Genomic DNA, 19,777 nt, shown 5'->3' on the forward strand with positions numbered 1-19,777 from the left:
GGTATTCAATATTCTGTACAGCGAAGAAAGCGTGAAGTTATTTTATGAAAGTCGTGAAGTATGTTTTAGTGGCCTCTACCACAAATTCAACGCTCTTTCTTATAGTGGTGAGTAGCTAATAATAGCATAATAAGATGCACCTCCTAGAGGTTTGCGAATTTTTAAAAGAACGTACAATTTCTCCTCATAGGACTCTAGTTTAAAGAAATGAGAATTGGAACCCAGATATCATTAGAAAGGTGATCATTACCGTACTATTTATAACGGCAAAAACATTGTAACATATATAAATCTTATTAACAGAAAAACCTGAAAGTTTTTAAGAGTATAGTTTCTGTTTACTTGTAGTTGCATAAAATACCTCTGCAAGGATTCAGAAGAAATCTGGTTTCCTCTGGGATAAAGAACTCGGTTCCAGAGGAAAGGAGTGGGGGGAGACTTGCTGTGTATGCCATTTTGCATAGTTTGACTTTTTAACCGTGCTGATGTATTATTACCCGTTTAAAAAATTAAAATTATTTAACAAAAATTTAAAACAACAAAAATAATAAAACAACAAAAATAATTTAACAGACAAAAAGAAGGACATTTTCGTCTTGAAATTTTAGGCTGAATGGCAGTTTTTGATAGAGTGGGAGGCTTTTCAGCCAAGGGTAAGGCTAAGCCTTCTGTGGACTGCAGAGCTGATGGTAGTGGTTTACTTGGGAACTGCAGGACAGCTTTCCAAGGAAATGATATGCATACAGTAATTCAACACCCTTGATCTTCTGAGACAACCCTAATTTCAAGCATTCTGTTCCCTTGATCCTTAAATATACAGACTAGGTACTCTGAATTTGGTTTAGAATATACAGCCAACATTGAATTGTCAAGAGTTCGCCACAACCTGCTATTAATAGGAAGTCAGGTACCAGAACTGGGTGTAATTGAAAGACACAAAACTAGATATATTGGTAAAGAATTGTATAGGGAACAGGGATGTAAAACTATGCAGTTGGGAACCTGAGGAAGAAATTGCAAGTTGTCCTAAAGAGATACACAACAATTGGGTTGCCATACTCTGGTTTGGAAGGAATTCCTGGTTACTGCCTACATACCAGAGCCCTTCATGGAATATCTCCCTAACCTCACCCTGTATTCCCCCTCCCCTCCCCCACTGCATAATGCCTTGAGTCCTAGATTCTAGTTCTGTTTTGATCTGATCTTTACCCTCCCTTCCTTGGATCCTGTGTATCTACTGGAGCCAGGTTACTCTCTGGGTCCTGTACCTGACTGTCTCATTCTGGAGGCTTCCAGACAGCCACGCTTAGTGCCCAAACCTGAGAGGATGTCTTCAGATGAAGGTGAGTCTGCAGGTGGGGGGAAGGTCCCTGCCACCTGCGCCCCCCTTGGAGATTCAAAACTTGACACTTTACGTGGGGACCAGCTCTCTGGGCTGACCTAGAGGGATGTGAGAATACTAGACCCCATCAAAGGCATCACACTTGGGGAGGCAGGGGAAGGAGATTGTACCATTAAGACTATGGGTTGGGGGAGGAAGAGGGCCTCCTGGGTGGCAGATCAAAGTGCTTCAGAGGAAAGTGCTGAGTAGAGAGAAGGGGTGGTAGTTAGCAACTTGCTTCTCTGGAAGAGGGATTCCTTCAACATGTGTTTGTGTGGCACAGGCAGAGGTGTGTAGTACGAGGGACACAGAGGGTTTCAAAGGGAAGACCCAAGTTCTGGTGTCTTCTTTAGGCAATTGGAGGCTGCTCTAGAATTTTGCCCTGAGAGAACTGAGCTGGGGCTGCTCTCGCTCTTATTGGGTGGGGGGGAGTGGAAGCCTTGGCTAGAAAACTGTTCAGTGGGGTCATCTGTTGCCAAGTCTGTAGAGAAATGTCCTCTCGGAAGCTAGACCAGAAGGTGCCGTAAGTGCCTCTGCTTAGAGCCTCTTAGCTCCTTTCAGCCCCAGCGAGGGCTTCTCTTCTAGTTCAGGGAGCAGTTTTCCTTGCTTTCCCAGGGCCAGGGGAAGTGGGTCACTCCAGCAGGGATGAGAACTGGGGCTTCCCTGAGATGCTGTGTCTTTCTACCTTTTGTGGAACTCAAGCCTTCAGTCCCATTTCCAGACTGTGTTCCATACTTCGGGGAGTATTCCTGGCCCTCTGCTCTGTGGTTGAGGTGAAGGGTTTGCTCGTGTTCCATGTCTCCTTCATGATCAGGAAGCAGCGGAAGCTGAATGTTGTTAGTTTGCCAGTGGAATATTCTTCATAAGAGGGGGAGGAGAGTAGCATGAAATTAGGCAGATGATCTTCTATTACTATTATTAAAAGTCCTAGGAGACACACGTCCTGATTAAGTACACGTTTTATGTATTTATCCCTGGTCTCTTTGACTAGAGTCCACATAGCCGCTGAACTGTGTTTCAGACTTCATTGTCAGTGCCTTGTTCAAAAGCGGACCCTAAATTTCTGATATTAGGAGTTCCAAGCAGAAGGATCACAGATAACGTTTTAATAGGTCCCGCTCTCCTTAAAGCTCTGGAAACCTCTCTCCCCACACCGCCTTCCCCTTACCCATTTCCTGGCTCTTATCGCTAGTCATTCCTGGCTGTTATGTAACAAAATTTCTGGGAACAAAACATCTAATGCACACACACCCCCTCCTGGGAACAGTGCTTCTGCGCCTGGTGGCAGGGACCACAGAGGAGCTGGGAGCAGAATCCAGGTGGTGTGAGGGTGTTTGGAATGTCCCCATATGCTGGGTGGCATGTGTTATGGGGTATGAACTCGCGGGCCCAAGGGTCCTCGCAGCTTGCTTCCCTAGCGCACTAATTCTCAGCAGGGAGTAAGGGACATCAGAAACACTTGGGGGACATTTGCAAACTATACATGTTCCCCCTCCCTCACCTGTTGAGAATCAGTGCTCTGATTCTTCAGGGACTAGAGTGGAACTCAGATGACCTAGCTTCTGGTCTCTTCTTCTCCTACTCCAGCCCCTCTTTTTCTTTGTCTCTGCAGCATCTCCATTGCCAGGACCGGACATGACCATGAAACCTGGCACGGCCCTCTCTCCTTTCACTGCACTTCCCTTCCCCCAGCCTGCTCCTGGCCCACCAGACCAACCACCCTGGGGGCCGCCCTCGCAGCCCCCCGTGCCTTCAGCACTCTCTCCAGGCAACCCTCTGGTGCCCTCTGCTTTCCCCAGCCCATTGTTGGTGACAGGGGATGGGGGCCCTGGCCCCAGGGGAGCTGGAGCTGGCAAGGTCACTGTCAAAGTCAAGACAGAAGGAGGGCCAGCTGAGCCCTCCCAAACTCAGAACTTTATCCTTACTCAGGCCGCCCTCAATTGGACTGCCTCAGGCGCTCCCTTCGGGGGCCCTGAGAGTCCTGCCCCCGGATTCCTGACAGCTTCTAATGTGAAGACCCTTCTGCCCCCGGAGGCAGTTGGGGTGAGCCAACTGCCTCCAGGCTCCACTCAGGCTCCACTACCAGCTGCCCAACTGGCCCCCATCGTGCCCCCGGAGAAGCCTTCACCAGGGCCGCATGGGGCAGCTGGGGAAGGAGGTCCTGCGGCTGCCCGATCCAAGCCCTCACTGGATGACCTCTCTTATACCTCCAAGGGTGTTTATGAGAATTTCCAATGCTGGCAGCGCTACAAAGCGTTGGCAAGGAGGCACTTATCCCAAAGTCCTGATGCAGAGGCCCTTTCCTGCTTTCTTATGTAAGTGGAGAGACCTGAGATTCATTATTCTAGAGGCTTTTAAATAAGGAGGATTTGGGGATGGACAAAAGAGGTTAGGCTATTTAGGAATACTTGAGGGCAGGTGATGAGGGTGCTGGAGATGCTATGATAATGAAAATAATAACGACGACGACAACAATGATAAGCCTCTTTACCCACGTGCCAGATGATAATAAGCTTTCAGGTGTCTTCTCTCAAGTGATCTTCACAACCCTGTGAGTTCAGGCAGGCTTTTTTTTTTTTTTTTTACGGTACGTGGGCCTCTCACTGTTGTGGCCTCTCCCGTTGCGGAGCACAGGCTCTGGACGCGCAGGCTCAGCGGCCATGGCTCACGGGCCCAGCCGCTCCGCGGCATGTGGGATCTTCCCGGACCGGGGCACGAACCCGTGTCCCCTGCATCGGCAGGCGGACTCTCGGCCACTGCGCCACCAGGGAAGCCCCAGGCAGGCATTTTTATGGTCATCCTCCTTTATGGATGAGAAGACCAAAGCTCAGAGCAGTGATTGGAACTTGGGTGTCTGATACCGAGTGCCAGGGCCCTCCCGTTCTATTTTACTACCTTTTGACATGGAGTTGAGCTGTCCAAACCGGCCAGGATGAGGAGTGCTGGGAGGGGAGGATGGTGCGTGGCTGGGCTGAGGAGCTTGTGTGCCACCCTCTCTACTGCCCCATGTTTTTTTGTTTTTGTTTTTTTGGCCACGCTTCGTGGCTTGCGGGATCTTATTTTCTCAACCAGGGATCGAACCTGGGCCCATGGCAGTGAAAGCACCAAGTCCTAACGACTGGACTGCCAGAGAATTCCCCACACTGCCCCCTGTTTTATTCAGGAGAATTCAAGTTGAAATAGGGAGGTGGTAGAGTTTGCTTAGTGGTTGAGGACCAAGGCCCCACCACTCACTAGATTTGTCATCCTGGGCCCTGGCATTTACTATCTTTGCCCTCAGTTTTCTCATCTAGAAAGGGGATGATTATACCTACCTCAGAGGGTTGCTGAAACGACGAAATGAGTTAAGGTATGTGAAGTGCTCAGCAGAGTGCCTGGCACAGAGAATGCTTCATTAAATGGCAGCTGTTCTTGTTGTTGTTATTGTTATTATTATTAAAAGGCAATCTAGGAGAGGAGAAGAACTCACAAAAGGCCACAATGTCTGTGTGAGCGCATGCTTGGCCTGGGAGCCCAGGGTCATGGGCTGTTATGTTTATAAAGCAAAGTCATTGACCATCTGGGGAATTTTCTTCCCACCAAGACCCGCTGTCTCTCTCAACTGCACTGTACTCTCAGCATTTTGTGTAAACCACCATATAACGCATGCCACATCTTACTGGACTTAAAAAAAAAAACTGTACATGTTGTTCCTCCAGTGGCTGAACCCCTAAAGGAATCCCCCTTTCCATCCTGACTCTGGAGTGAATAAATCAAAAGGCTCCCCCAAAGTCCTTGGTGTAGATCACCGTACCGACTTCCCGCTTTCTGCAGACAGCTCTGGGTTCTCTCTTAGAGGCTGGCAGGCTGAATTTCTAACTCCTGGCCTATTTCTGCTCCCCACGTGCAGGGGCTCTGGGCAGGGTCTCCCCCAAAGTGCAGTCCAGACCCTCTGCCACAGTCACCCGGGAGGCTGGTAAGATGCTCAGAACTGGGATTCTGGGGCGCTGGAATCCATGGTTATAACAAGCTTCCCCAGGTGATTCTACACAATAATGATTGAGGACTCATGGGAAGTCAGAAAGGCACAAATGCATCACAAAGAGCTCAAAGAGTATTGATATTTGACTGTGACGGGTATCCCAGAGGCAAAAAAACACTTAAAAACCAACAAATAAAAACACCACACAGCCTTTAATTAGATTCATTTGGGTTAGGGAGTGCCTTTTTAAAAATGTAAGAGCCATTGGGCAGGGTTCAGCCTACTTTACAATGAATCCCATTAATTGAGTAACATGAGTGCTTTCTTCCTCGTGTTTTGTTGAGGACAGCACTGTGAGAATTCAGGGTAGTTGATTTTAAAGGGTGGGGAGACGAACCGTCTGATTTTGTGCGAGGTTTGTAAATTTCAGTGGGAAGAAAGGCCAGTGTGGTGAATGGATGGATGTGAGGTTGGGGGTCTGATATCTAATCGGCAGTGGGATGTGACAGGGACTGTGGGGCATGTTTATCTGATGAGGGGCCGGGGGTGTGCACTGAGGTGGGTGTCAGGGCAGGTGTGGGGCGGGGGGTACACTTGTAGACTGTGACTGACCCAGTGGGGGTTTTAGCCCAGTGCTTCGTTCTCTGGCCCGGCGGAAGCCCACTATGACCGTGGAGGAGGGACTGCTAAGGGCTGTGCAGGAGTGGGAACGTACCAGCAACTTTGACCGGATGATCTTTTATGAAATAGCAGAAAAGTGAGTCCCCACCAACCCTCATCCTCCCCAGGGGGGCTGCGTGGCTGAGGGGTGGGAGCAGGTAAGAGAGGCTTGGGTCTGGGCTGTGGATGGTTACTATAAGGGATGCTGGAGGAGAGGTGTAGACTAGCATAGGGTCTCCTGGATCCTCACTGCTTCTTCCACCATCTTGATTCTTGGGCTTTTCTATCCTATCTCCTCTTGGAAGCTCTCCCTTCTCCAGACCTTGAGTTGTATAGGGGCCTTGATATTGAAGCTCTTAGGATGGGATTGGAGCCCGGTTGGTGTAAAAAGTCCATGTTGAAGGGAACCTAGCAATGAGGAGGTAAGCCCTACTAGGCAGGTTCTTTCCTGTCTCGCTGACCACGTAGCAAGTGACTACTGATGCAGACCTTGGGGCCACCACTCCTCTGGAAATAGTTTAGCCCGTCATCTTAGGGAGGGGCTGGTTCTTGAAGAGGTTTGTCAGGGCAAGGTCCTGGATGCCCAGAGTGGTCTTCGGGCTCATATCCCCCATTTCTCCATGATAATCTCCTTGGTTAAAAAAGTAACTCAGGAAAATGAACCCTTCCCTCCAAGCTTAACTATCACTTTCTCCCCCAAATCTGGACCCATACCTCCTAGATTTACCCTTCCAGGACCCCAGTCCCAGCCTCAGGACTCCTGGATCTCAGCACTGCTTCCTGGTGGGAACCTGCCTTAAATTGCAACCCAGGCCCTGCTTTGGGATTTCAGGCATCCTTTATGGTTGTAGGCAGGGGCAGAGGAGGCCCTGAGGAGCGGCCCACGTGTGGGATCTTGCCAGGTTGTGGCATAGGCCTGACTGAATTCAACAAACCTGTATTCATCGCTGCTGTATACCCTCACCGATGCTGGGTGAGATAGCGTATGAAAAAGCCATGGCTCTGTCCTGTGAAGCTTACACAAGCTCTAGATTATTTTCTTAACAAGCTTCCTAAGTGACGATTGCAGGTAGGGGGGCTATGTGGAGACCTTGTGAGTTTTCCCCAGAACTGTTATTTGGCCTTCTGTGAGTAGATACCCTGGGGTCCTGTGTCTGGGTTTCGAACGGATCTTGTTCTTCTCAGCACTGCCTGGGCCTTCTGCACCCTCTGCAGGTTCATGGAGTTTGAGGCTGTGGAGGAGATGCAGGTTCAGAACACACAGCGGATGAATGGGTCCCAGGGCGTGCCTCCTGAAGCCCCTCTGAAGCTTGATCCTCCACGGCCCCCAGCCCCCGAGGTTTGCCAGCAGGCAGGTAAGGCCGCCCAATTCCAACAGGAGCCGTGGGCCAGAAGCTCAAAGGGAGGTGTGCAGAAACCAGTCACGGATCAGGGGAGGCATTGCCTGTGCTTCTACCAGTTTCCCTCCAGGCAGGGGCATTTGATGTTCCAAACAGGACATACATAGGAGGCTGAGTTCTCAGGTTCCCTTTGTCCCAAACTAGGTATTGATCTTGGCTAAGTAAACCAACTACTCTCTCTCAGAGACTGTAATTGAGGCACATGATACCTCATCCGCCTAAGAAATGGGGGCTGGATCAGGGGGCTCTTTGGAGTTTCAGCGGTTCTGAGATTCCTCATCCAGATTCTCTTTCAGACCCTCCAGCTCCTAAATATCCTCCCCTGGCTGGTACTGTGTCAGGTCGGCCTGCTCCAGTCTGGAACCGTCTCAATGTGCCCAGGTTGCCGTTACAAATGGGGGTGAGAGGCAGAAGCCGAGGCCTTGGTGCCGCTTCCCATTTCTCCTTCCTGCTTCACCCCTCAGTGTACATTCCCAAGAAGGCAGCCTCCAAGACGCGGGTGCCCTGCTGGCGGCAGCGCAAGACTCAGGGGCCTCCGGCTCCTGAGGCACCCAAGGAGATCCCACCAGAGGCGGTGAAGGAGTACACCGACATCATGGAAGCACTGGTGGCGAGCCACTTGGCCACCGAGGAGTCGGATGGAAAACAGGAAGAGGAAGAGCGGCAGCGGCAGGAGGAAGGGATGTATCCAGATGCGGGTCTCCTGAGTTACATCAATGAGCTGTGTTCTCAGAAGGCCTTTGTCTCCAAGGTGGGCTGGCCCTGGGTGTCTGGTTTCTAGCAGATCCTGCGGTGGGAACTCCAGGGAATCAAAGATCTAGGGTTCTGCCCGAGGCAGTGGGCAACTCGACTGTCTTCCGTGCTGAGGAATATGTGTGCATGGGCGCACACACGTGGATGTGTGAAGCTGGTGTTTTCTAAAAGCCCAGGGAGAGGGTGGTGAGTAGGGAGGTGCACGGCTGCTTCTCTAGAGCCTCTTGGCCCCCGTTATCTCCTGTCAAGAACTCCCATCACTTTTCCTTCTATTTCCCCAGGTGGAGGCCGTCATTCACCCTCAGTTTTTGGCAGATCTGCTGTCCCCAGAACAACAGAGGGATCCCTTGGCCTTAACTGAGGAGCTGGAACAAGAAGAAGGACTCAGTCTTGTCCAGGTAAACCTGGGAGGTAGAGAATATCAGAATGAGAGGCTCCCATGGCTTTACCTAACCCTACACGGTCTTGGATGGTATGACTCCTAGAGACAAACAGCTTCAGCAGTCAGCTTTGGGTGCAGAACAAGTAGGCAAGGGACCGTGGAAACAGGAAGTGTAAGGGCTCAAAGCGTGGGAATAAGACCCAAGAAGGTGGAAAAGAAGAGCTGTGGTTATCTGGCTCTGAGGCCGTTACTTAAGCCACTTGCTTGCGTGCCCTGCCCTGCCCAAGTACCATCTACTCAACACCCAGCCTGCCACCCCTTCTCACAACCACATATAGAACAATACTTGTCCATTCTCCTTCTAGCTGGTCGAGAAGCGACTCCTGGCCTTGGGAGAGGAGGAGGACGCAGAGGTACCTCCAAGCTGCAGTGGACCTCTATTGGACTTAAGTCCTTCTGTTTCTGATGAGGATGAAAATGGGGCTGGGAGGCTTCGGCCCTCACCTGGGCTTTGGGTGGCTGGGGGCACCATCCGCCTTGGAAAGTCTGCTTCTCCGGGAAAGCGGGCAAGAGAAGTGCCTGCTGGGCAGGAGCAGGACTTAGATGGCCTGAGGGGGATGTGCAGGGATGGGAACAGTCTGCCATCCCCCAGTGGTTGGGACCTGCAGCTAGATCTTGCAGCTCCACAGGGAACTCAAGGGCCCTTGGGTATAGAAAGAAGAGGGTCTGGGAAGGTCACAAACCAGATAGCCTCACTTCAGGATGACCACCTGGGAGGTGCTGAGTCCCCTGGGTGCTCCCTGGTGGGTGACAGGACTTCCAAGGCTCTGCCCCTTTGCCGGCAGGAAGGCCCTCAGCTCGAGATAGTTCCCAGTTTGGACGCTGGACTTGCAGAGCTGGCTCCTCTGCAAGGACAGGGGTCAGAAAAGCAGGCCCTGGGGCTGCAGACTGAACAACGGATAGGGGGTCTTGGAGTGGCTCCCCAGGAGACGGAGCCATTAGCAGTGCCCCAGGAAGGCTCTTCAGGGGCCATGTGGGGAGATGACAGAGGTCCTCCCACGGTTCAGAGTTACGACCAGAACCCTCCCCCTAGAGCAGCTGGGGATAGGGACGGGGACGGGGCCTCCCTCAGTCCGGGAGTTTGGCTCAGCAGTGAGATGGATGCCGTAGGCTTGGAGTTGCCCTTACAGATCGAGGAGGTCATAGAGAACTTCCATGATTGGAAATGTGTAACTGAGCACCAGCAGGGCGGCCAGGCATTGGGCTCCAGAAGCAACATTTCTGTGGGTCCCGGAGAAAGCACAGCACCTGGGGATGTGGGAAGCAGCATAGTTAGCTGTGGAGGCAGAGATGCCACAGCTGCCCTAGAAAAGAGAAACTACTGCAGCTTGTCAGGACCTCTGAGGGCCAACAGCCCGGCCCCAAGCCTTAAAGAAAATAGAGAGCAGAGCCCTGAGACTCTACGGGATCCCAAGCATCTGTGGGTTGAAGTTTGCCCCCCGTTGCTAGAAAGCAGAATTGGTGCCTCTACACTGGGGGCTTCTGAAGAAACCCTCCTGCCTGCAAGTCAAGGCAACATCCTTATCCTGGGGACCCAGGATACCTCCTCCTTCCCTGAGGCCAGCCCAGAGGCAGGGAGCGGAGGCAATTCCACTTCTCCCCTGGTGGAAGCCACAGAACAGGTCAACATACTAGATGTTAGGAATGCCGGTGGCCTCCAGCTAGGGGTCAGTAAGGATACCTGCCCACTAAGTTTTAATTCTTATGACCCCCAAGGAGAAGGCAGGGAGGATACTGATTTATCTGAGCCTAAAGACCTTGCTCCCTTACCAGGGGATCCAGAGTCTTATGCACACGGGACGCCCAAATCAACAGCTCCTCAGCAGGGCCTTAGAAGCACTTCCCCTAGATTAGTTCTGAGAGAAGCCTCTCCTGTCAAAGAAACATGCAGCTCAGCAGATGGGGCCAAAGGCAAGGAGGAGGAGGGGGACGAGGAGGACGAGGACGATGAGGAATTCTCCAACTTTGCCCACCTCTTGGCCTCTAAACTTACCCTCTCACCAAGGGGGCCTCCCCTCAGTTTTCACCCTGCCTCAGGCCTGTTCTCCTCAGCGGGTCGGGGGACCCAGAGAGCATCCCACTCCCTCGCTGCTGAGGCAAGAGGCCTCAGCCAGCCTCCGTATCCTGTTGCCAAGTCTAGGAAGCGAGCTCTAGTTGGAGGCCCAGCCCCTGCTGAAAAGACGCCCTTCCAGGGAGCTGAACTTGGGGCACCTGGGAAGAAACCCCTGCCTCTGGGAGTGGTTCGGGCCTTACCGCCTCGTAAAAGAAGGCGTGATAGCTTCCTCACAGGCAGGAGGAAGAAACGCCATCGTACCCAGTAGGGGGCAGCGGGACCATCCTGTCCCGCCTGCCAATCCCTGCAGGTGGGGGCCCAGAGTAGATCTCACCCTGGCGGCACACCAACAGTTGTTCTCAGCCCTAAGTTGTTTTGTTGTTCTTAGCCCTAAGTTGTTTTGTTGTTCTCAGCCCTAAGTTGTTTTGTTGTTCTGCTAAAGTGGCAAGCGTGGGAAAGGGGGTCACACTAGCTAGGCTAGAGGTGGTCCCCTTGGTGATAGGTTGGGGGAAGTACCTTTGGAAGTTGTATGGGGGGAAGAAAACAAAAATAAAGATTTTGTTGGAAAATGCTTTCAGTGTGCCCCTTTGTATCACGTCTTTGCTCTAGATGGGGTAAGATGCAGAAAAGAAAGGAGGTGAGGGCGGCCTTGGATTTGACGGATCCAGGTGACTTTCCAGCCTCATCTAGGCCCCCTGATAAGGCCTGGCGCTGAGGGTCCCCCGTGATTACTTTATTCCTCCCTCATCAGAAGCCTGGATATGGTGTTGGGAGGGCTTCTCTGGATATCCTACCAGTATCTGTTTCTCTTTAAAAGTCCATAGATGGAAAAGCACTTCTTTTTAACATGTCAGATTTCTGGGCTAGGTATCTGTTTTCTAAATCTAACTAATTTCCATAATTGTGCCTAGACACAGCACCTTCTTTAGGGGGGGCCTTTTCTTCTTCCTTGAAAAGCAGCTGGACAGAAGGGACTTATATGTCCCCAATTCATCCTGTGGCAGAAACCCCCTGGCTGCAGGCAGGATGGTTAGTTCCTAACACAGGTCTCTGTCCCTACTATGGCGGGTGGAAACCAATCTCAGTAGGATCATTAAATATGGAATGGTAATTAGCTATTTTTTAACCTCTAATGAGGACAGAACAAGAGGGAATAAGCTGAAAAGAGGTTCGTGAGGAGGCCTGTTAGAGGGTATGACAACAGGAGGGAGGATACGAGATTTGCACGCTCCATCCGTCTGGAAGTGGCGAGGACTCATCCGGCTGTGGCCAAGACGACTGACCTTGAGAACCTTTGGGATCTTCCCATGGGCGGCCTGCAACCAGTAGTCCCTTTCCTTCCCAGCTAATGATACCGCCAATGTGACTGAGCTTCGTTTTTTTTTTAAATAGATATAGATATATATTTATATATAAAATAGTTTCTTACAAAATAAAACCAAACGAACAAAAAATGAAACCCAACTTAAAAAAAAACCAACAACGATAACAAAAAGTCAAGCAGGACAGAGACGGGCTTGAGGCCCAGGGTTGGCCTCTGGCGCTGCCCTGAGTCTGTGGGTGGGTGCGAGCTGGGGAGGTCGAGGTGCTCAGTCGCCCTTCTGCTTGGGGGCCTGCACGGCCCCGTTGGCCAGAGCGGGGGCGCTGTCTGGGGAGGAGGCGTTTGGTGTCTGCGAGGGGCGCAGGTAGGTGCCGAAGAGCTTCCCATGGAGTGGGTGGTGAACGGAGAAGTCCTGGAACTCACCTGCACAGCAAGAGCGAGACGGGAAAGTAAAGACCTGAAGAGGAGAGGAAGAGGTCCCCGACTCTCTTCTCAGAACTGGTATGTCCTGTTCCTCTCATCTCAGCCTCACTGTCTCAAATCCAAGTTGACATCCTCTGCCTCCCCAGCTGGTTCCTCCCAGCCTTGCCCCTCGGATGTCCTGTTCCCCCAGGCTGGCTGCCGGCCCTGTTCCCTCCCAGCCCAGGGCCGGTGCTGCTCCGAGTGCTCACACGGGGCCTGGGAGGCCATGACTCACAGAGGGAGAGGCCCTGGCGGGCTCCTGCCTGGCACAGCTCGGCATGCAAAGTCCTGGCGGCAGGGTGGGGCGAGCCCAGCAGCAGGTGCAGGATGGTGCTAAAGCCGTCTTTGTACAGCAGGCGGCCGGGCCCCTCGGCTTGCTTCTCTTTCTCCTCGGCAAAGAGCTGGGAGGCAAAGGGACTCGAGTCAAGCTCTCTCCTCGTGCTGTCGCCCCGCACGTCTGTCTGACAGGCTCCTCCTCTTCCAAGAGTGTGGAGCCCAGGCCTCCTGCCCACCCCCCACCCCCGACCCGGGCCCTTTCTGAATATAATCGTCACGGCTGCTGCCTTCTTCCCGTTGCCAGCGAGGCCTCGGCAGAGACACTGGGGCTCTGCGGTTCAGAGAGTGTGGCCCTGGGACACCGAGCACCTACCATCCGGAGGCACCTGGAGACAGCACACCGCACAGGCCTCCGGGCGGGGTGAGCACAGCCTCCACGTGCCTCCCACCCCAACGTCCTGATACCTCAAAGGCCAGGCGAGTCAGCTCCTCCAGGCTCCTGCCCCCATCCAGAGCTGCCAACGCAAGGGCCACGTCTCGGAAGTCCACCAAACCCCTGGCATCCTGGAGGGTGGAAGATAAACCAGGGCGATGCAGGGACCAACCCCGTGTCCCCCTTCCTGCTCTGGATCTCAGCTCCTCCCTCTTCTCGTCAGGCCTGGGGGTGACCCCTGTGTCCACTTCCCTCAGGACCGTGAGCCCTAAACTCTCCGGGATCTCGGACAGTCCTCTCGGGGCATGGGTTTGCTTGGTGACAAAGCTCTCCTATAAAGGGATCTCCTAGGAACGATGGAATCCCTCAGGTATGCTGAAGTTACCATCAAGTTTCTGATATACTATCAGGGCATTCTGGACCCCAAGCTGGAAAAACTGGTTCTCTTCTGATTTGGCCTATGTGGGAGAACGGGTCCAACAAACTAAAAGGGGGCCATTGGCATAATTTCTTACCAAAAAACTCCCTGAGGATACCTGCTGGGTCAGATCTATGTGGGACTGGGGCACCTGGGTTTTGGCTCTGTTCTTCTACAGGCTATGATGGGAAGCTCCTTTCAGGGACTGTCTGCCCCAGTCCAAGGAATCAGCACACCTGGATCACTCTCTGTTCCCTGAGAGATGTTGAGAACCATGGTCTGCATCTTAGGTCAAAAAGAACTCCTTGGGACCACTGGGAGTTGTTCATAAACATTATGAACCTTCTGGGGTTATTATAATTTGACAAGACAACCTAGTTAAATCCCAGGAAATATACAGCTCACCAAGATTCTTGAGAAAGTTCAGGAATCCCCCAGAGAAGCTCTGGGATATGTTTTAAAAATCTGCCCAAGTATTACAGATACTTCTAGGTCTCAAACCCTTAACTGTCTAACCTGTCCAATGTTGTCTCCTCCGTATGTCACCTTCCCACCTAACCCTCCCCCAGTGCCCCACAAGGTCATATGATCCCCATCTCTGCCGATCTCCAAAATGCCTCAGAAATTTATGGACCTCATTGACCATCATTTCTCCATTGTTCTTCCCCACAATGAGTAAAACACTGCTGTTCAATGCACTGGACACTCTCTATATAAAAAATGAATCTCCCAGCAGACCTCAGAAGATGTCCATCCAACAATAGCTGTTAGAGCATCCAGCCCAGACTCCAAATTGGCCATCCACATGGCCCCTCGGATACTGTACTTAAATCTTGAGCATCCCAGCCCCTTTACCTGCTGGAAGTAGCTAAAGGCACCAGCCACCATCTGGGGGTCAGAGAGCTGTAGCTGCCTGGCAAACTCTTCCTGGCTGATCATTCGACTCCGGCCTGGCTCCGCCTCAGTGTCCACACAGCCAGGGGACAGCCTACAAGGGAATTGTTGAAGGTGCAGAGCTGACTCAGTTTCCTTCGGGACACATCACCCAGCAGGACCCTGGCCTCAGGGCGGGTACATGTGGTGTTTTTCTAAGATGTACTCTGACTCGTAGTCCCTGGAGAGCCATTCCTACTTTTGTCACTGGGGTTATTACGTATCTTTCTTTTTTCCTCCTTCCTTTTACCCCATTATCTTTTTAAAAATTCCTCTGTCTTCCCACTTTTTCTTTTTTTCTTTTTAAAGACTCTGCTTCCTCCTACCCATTCTCCTTTTTCTTTTTTTCTCTTGCCCATACTCTCACCTTCATGGTCACTTACCCAGCCTTCCGAAGCACCCTTCCCAGTTCCCAGAGCTGCGGCTCCAATGCCACCTTCAGCCGGCCCACCATAATCACCGGCAAGCTCCCTACAAACTCACACTCAGTGGCTGGAATGCCCAGGGCCCTAAAGGATGAAGAGGGATGGAAAGCAGGGGAAATGAGGCAGAAGACTCGCCTGAGGGTTCATTACTGATTCTGGCCTGCCGACTACGGAGAGATCAGGCCCCTTTCACTCTCCCCTCCTCCACCTCAGTTGTCCAAAAGCCCTTCCCCCTGCCCTAGCCGTTCCCCTCCCCCAATGCGTGCCTCAAAACCCCAGCCCTCCTTCCCCTCCTGTGGTTCCTCTGCCCTGTATATCTGTTCTAGGAAATATCCTGTGGGACACTTACTGTGCCATAACCCTCTGGACGTTGTTGGCATAGAGGGTGGGGTCCCTGCTTTCCTCCGGGCTGGGGCGGTACACAGGGAGGAACTGAAACACACACATAGAGACCTCTCATCAGGACCTCAAAGCTAGCGGTGACCACTTCCACCCTCTTTCCCCAAAGCTTCCGGGCTCAGCAGATGCCCACTCTCCCGCCCAACCCACGGGGGTCGTACCTCCACATCCACGATGCTGCAGGGCTGAGAGGCTGTGAGCCAGAGGACTTTGAGTCTAAGAGAAAAGAGACCTCAGAGGCTCAGCAATCTCTAACTATGGGCTCCCCGCACCCCAAGGATGGGAGTAGCAAAGTACTGTCCACCGATATAAAAATAAACTACTAGCCATCCAGTCAGCTGGATGAGTGTACAGCCGGGAGGCAGAGGGGCCAGAAAGGCGGCAGGATAAGAGAGAGAACGCTGCAGGTCTAGGCCAGGGGAAGTGCAGGCGAGGGGTTTCAGTAACCGGCAGAGGAAAAGAGGCAAGCCGGGTGGTGCGGACCACCGAGCGACAAAAGCTAGGAAAGTAAGTCAAAAGTCACTATGATTACAGCAGGAATGATTAGGTGGAACAGCTTAAAGCCACTTCCAGGTTATAGCAGGAGATGGGAACAAAACAGAGGGACAGGGGCTTCCCCTTCGCTAGAGTTCTCTCAGTCACAGGACGAAGGGCTATTCACCTTGTCTGGAAGGTGGAAGATGTGCCAGGAATTCTGTGGGACCCCACTTCCCACCCTCACCCCAAGAACACCACTACTCACACTCCAGGGCCCCTCCATGCCCAGCTGGTGGTATCCTATGTGGTAAGCAGAGGTGAGGGGAGAAAGGCATTACTTTTCTTCCCCGGAACTGGCCAATCCTTTTGGAGCAGAGGCCCCGACCCTGACCTTGACCCTGACCCACCCCACATGCACATCCCATGGTGGCACTAGCGGTTTTCATTGATTCCCATTCAGGGTGGACTTGTGCTCCCCCTCCCCCCTCTCGAACTAAGACTCACCAGACTGTTGGGGTAGCGGATGAGGACAGGCTGCACAGGCACCCCTGCGATGAAGGCTCCTAAAATCCCGTTTCCACCCCCACCCCCCAGGCAGAGGTTAGAGAATGCAGGTAGCTAGAGGGCATGAAGTATAGGCATCTGGATCAGCTCTACAATGAGATGTGGCCTTGCTCCATTTCATTTATAATTTTCTCTGACTCGTGGAGACTCTTTAGTGTCAGCTAGGAGGCTCCCCGTCTTCCTACCCGCCCCCCGCCCCCGCCACCCTTCCACTTCCTGGGTTATTCCAGGGTCCCTCTCCAAATCCTGGGCTCCTTTTTCCTACAGCCCTACCATCCACTGCTGTTTTATTCACCTGGTTTGAATTTAAGCAAAGCCTTCTTGTTGGAACAGGTGCCCTCAGGAAAGAATAGTACCTGGGTTAAAAAAAAAAAAAAAAAATCAAGAGACCAGAATGAGGTGGGTGGAAGGGGACGAGAGGAAAAAGAAGCCTCTTCAGGAGCACATAAAAGGCGAGGAGGTCTGAACACCCTTTTACCCACCTGGGGCCACTTGCCTCCTGAGGTAGCCCGCCTTCGGACCTCCTCCACCACCCTGCGCCGAGAAGCCGGGTCATGCCTGGACACTAGGATGGCTTGGTTGAAGCGAAGAAGGGCTGGGGTCCGGAGAGGATACAAGGAGTCACTTGGTTCTTCCCCAGGGGTAGTAACACCTGCAGCCTCCCCTTCCTCAACAGTAGGAGATGCTTCCCGGTTATCTCTTTGCCCTGGGGACCCTCCTTTCATGGTGTGTTATCCCTTTTAGGGAACTGACCAGAGCTCCCTGCTCTCTTCTAAGCACAGAGCTCAAAGTCAAAGAGGTTGCTTTCACAAATGGTGTGAATTTGCATTTCATTTGCCAGCACCAGGCAATATCCCTTCTACCTTCTCCCTCCCGCCTTGGGGCCAGTTCTCTCCAGAGTCTCTGATTCCTGTCTTTTTCGCCCAGAGTGGTCATCTCTCCTCTTCACTCCTCTTAATCTCTCACCTCCAATGACAGGAACAGAAAGGTTCTCAGCTCGAGACACAACCTTGGGCAGGTCACAGGGCAGCAGAACAATGGGGTCAAAGAAAGTAGAGTGAGGGGCAGCAACCAGGACGGGAGCTTGAAGGCGAGAGGCCCGCTGGCCCCGAACTCGAATCCGGAGGAAACCGAGCAGGAAAAAGAGCAGGCGGCTGAGGCCCAGCACCCCGTTGTGGCACACAGTCCTGCCAGGCAAGGCTGGGCATCAGCGGAGACAGTGATCCTGACCTTCACTCACCCCCCAGGCTCAGACACCCAGGAAAGCAGGTGTCCTTCTTTTGCCCTCTATTACCTGGCAAAGGGGCTAAAGTCTCTGGTTACTTTGGGACATATCAGGGTGCAAAATTTAGAGTTGAGGTCCTGGGTACCAGGGACTGAGCTTGGCTGACTCATCTCACCTACCCAGGCTGGGTAGGAGAGCTTCGGAATCCTCCCTCCTCCTCTTCTTAAAGAGGGAGCAGAATGGATAGCAGGGAAGAGGAATGAGAAGCTGGGTCTCTGGGGGCTGGTTCCTCACTTACTTTCTCCATCCTGTAATCGGTTCCTGAAGCTGCTCCTCAGTAAGACCAGCTACTTGCAGCCAGGCAAAGGGCCAGAGGAGAAAGAGGACGATAAAGGCCAGAAGCACTCGGATGGGGGCCAGCAGTGCCCCCAGGAGGCAGAACTGCAGAGGGTGGGAGAGGAGGCCACTTCAGGGCTGAGATGCTCCCTCCAGGCTTCCCCTCTCCCACAAGGATGGACCCACGAGCAGAGGGCCATCACCCCTGGATACCAGGAGACAAGTAGTGTGGGAACAGGAGATGGGACTGGAACCCAAGGTGGGATGAAGACACCAATGAGGGAAGGAGGATAAAAGATTAATGGGACCAGGGGCCTTACTTTCCTGTCTTTCAGCTGGTCCCCATCACACCAACAAAACTGAAAGACTGTTAAGAGGATTCAAGGATAACTAGTGTGAAAGCGCCCAGCACTGTGCTTGATGTAGGGTAGGCTAGAGATAGTTCCTCCTCCCACCACCCCTTTCCATAAATAGCTCCTACGTCTAACAGAAACCAGGTGCATAGTTCTTTCCACTTCGGGTCTGGGAGGCAGAGGGCTGGGAAACACAGAGAGGTCTACTTTTCAAACCCAAGCCAGTCTCTAGTTCTGCCCAGGAGCACTTCCCCAGTACTGGGGGAAAGGCCAGAAAAGAGATCGGCCTTACTCCACAGGGTAGGGGTTGCCAGGAGCCAGGGTGACTCCATGGGCTGCCCTGGGGAGAGTGCAGGTAAGCAAACCGAGCCCCAGGAGCCGGCCTCAGGGGAGGTGAAGGCAACAGAAACCTCGGACACTCCCTTCTCATACCATTCCCCAGACTCCCCAGGCCGGCGCGGCCCTCCACTTCCTGTAGCCAACCCCCTTCTCCACCTCCCTCCCCCCACCCCAGCGGGAGGTGCTGCAGTGCGTGTTGGGGGGGTGGGTAGTGGAAAGGAGGGGTTGCTGGAAGAGCACGGGGGTTCAGGCTCCGGGCCCAGAAACGTCTTCCAAGTCAGAGCCTCCTAAAAGCACTCAGCACGCCCCTGCCCACCTCCCATCCATGGCCTCTACCTCCATCCTAGCCCATCGGCCTCCGCAGGATGTAATCCGCAGTCTCCAGCGTCCTCCACCTCCCCTCCCCCTGGGTCCCCTGCAATCCTCCATCCTCACCTAGTCAGTTCTCACACACCTTCAGCTTGTCTGTCGCCCAAGCCCGCGTCCTCCCCAGGACTCCTCGACCACCCCCCGCCGCCCCCACGTGCGCACCCCCTGACTCCCGCCCCGCTAGCCTCTCACCCACCCCCTTTCGGATCCCCATCCCCATCTGTATCGAGGCTCCAAAAGGCCTCCTTTTTCTATCCCCGCGAGTCCCCCCGACGCCCCCCCCCCCGCCCATACCTTACCTTAACCCTCTGGAGGCGGGAGAGGTGTAACTCATGCACGAAGGGGTTGGGGGGCGCCGGGGGTCCGGGGGTGGGATAGAGGGGGGCCCAGTCCCCCGGACTTCCCTGGCTCATAGCGGCGGGAGAACGTGGGAGGGAGGGCACCCCAGCCTGGCCCCGGGCCCCTCTTTGCAGAGCAGCAGCTGCAGCTGCAGCAGCGGCAGCGGCGATCTAGCCTCGGCCCCGCCTGGTGCGGGGCGCCGAGGGGCGGGGAGCAGGCTGCGCGGTCGGGCCCGCGTTGTCAGGGAGCCGGCCGAGGGGCGGGGCTTCCAGCGCCCCGGCGCCCCTGCTCCTCCGCGCCCGCCACGGCGTCCGCAGCCCCTCGGGCCATTGTTGCGAGGCGGCCGGATGCTGGAGCGCGGCGCCTGCCTGCGGGCTGACCCCGGGCCTGGGCCTCCGGGCGTCCCTCTCGGAAAACCCGGCCGGCGCCTCCCCGCAGGCCTCCGGCTCGGAGCGAGT

General features: G+C 53.6%; 2 protein-coding genes across 3 annotated transcripts; one reads left to right on the top strand and one right to left on the bottom strand.

Moving 5' to 3' along the window:
* Window positions 1-613: 613 nt before the first annotated feature.
* On the top strand, window positions 614-11,063 carry NUTM1 (NUT midline carcinoma family member 1; the record flags this gene model as incomplete). Its single annotated transcript, XM_082618762.1, has 8 exons — window positions 614-689; window positions 1,248-1,343; window positions 2,994-3,696; window positions 5,971-6,099; window positions 7,218-7,357; window positions 7,867-8,153; window positions 8,437-8,553; window positions 8,903-11,063. The coding sequence occupies 8 exons, from the start codon at window positions 614-616 to the stop codon at window positions 10,916-10,918; spliced, it is 3,564 nt and encodes a 1,187-aa protein (XP_082474888.1). The 3' UTR covers window positions 10,919-11,063.
* A 980-nt stretch (window positions 11,064-12,043) lies between these two features.
* Window positions 12,044-19,540, bottom strand: LPCAT4 (lysophosphatidylcholine acyltransferase 4). 2 transcript variants are annotated; one of them, XM_082616729.1, is made up of 14 exons: window positions 19,280-19,540; window positions 17,882-18,024; window positions 17,325-17,545; window positions 16,841-16,953; window positions 16,654-16,714; window positions 16,299-16,357; window positions 16,060-16,094; window positions 15,479-15,533; window positions 15,268-15,350; window positions 14,877-15,002; window positions 14,416-14,548; window positions 13,083-13,273; window positions 12,669-12,834; window positions 12,044-12,394 (listed from the first exon to the last, which is right to left on the bottom strand). In XM_082616729.1, the coding sequence occupies exons 1-14, from the start codon at window positions 19,391-19,393 to the stop codon at window positions 12,116-12,118; spliced, it is 1,779 nt and encodes a 592-aa protein (XP_082472855.1). In that variant the 5' UTR covers window positions 19,394-19,540; the 3' UTR covers window positions 12,044-12,115. The 2 variants fall into 2 exon arrangements, with proteins under 2 accessions (XP_082472855.1, XP_082472856.1); XM_082616730.1 differs by having other exon boundaries at window positions 12,115-12,394; window positions 13,175-13,273.
* Between the last annotated feature and the right edge of the window lie 237 nt (window positions 19,541-19,777).

This window comes from Mesoplodon mirus, assembly GCF_964341445.2.
Source record: "Mesoplodon mirus genome assembly, chromosome: 4".
NCBI classification, from domain to species: domain Eukaryota; kingdom Metazoa; phylum Chordata; class Mammalia; order Artiodactyla; family Ziphiidae; genus Mesoplodon; species Mesoplodon mirus.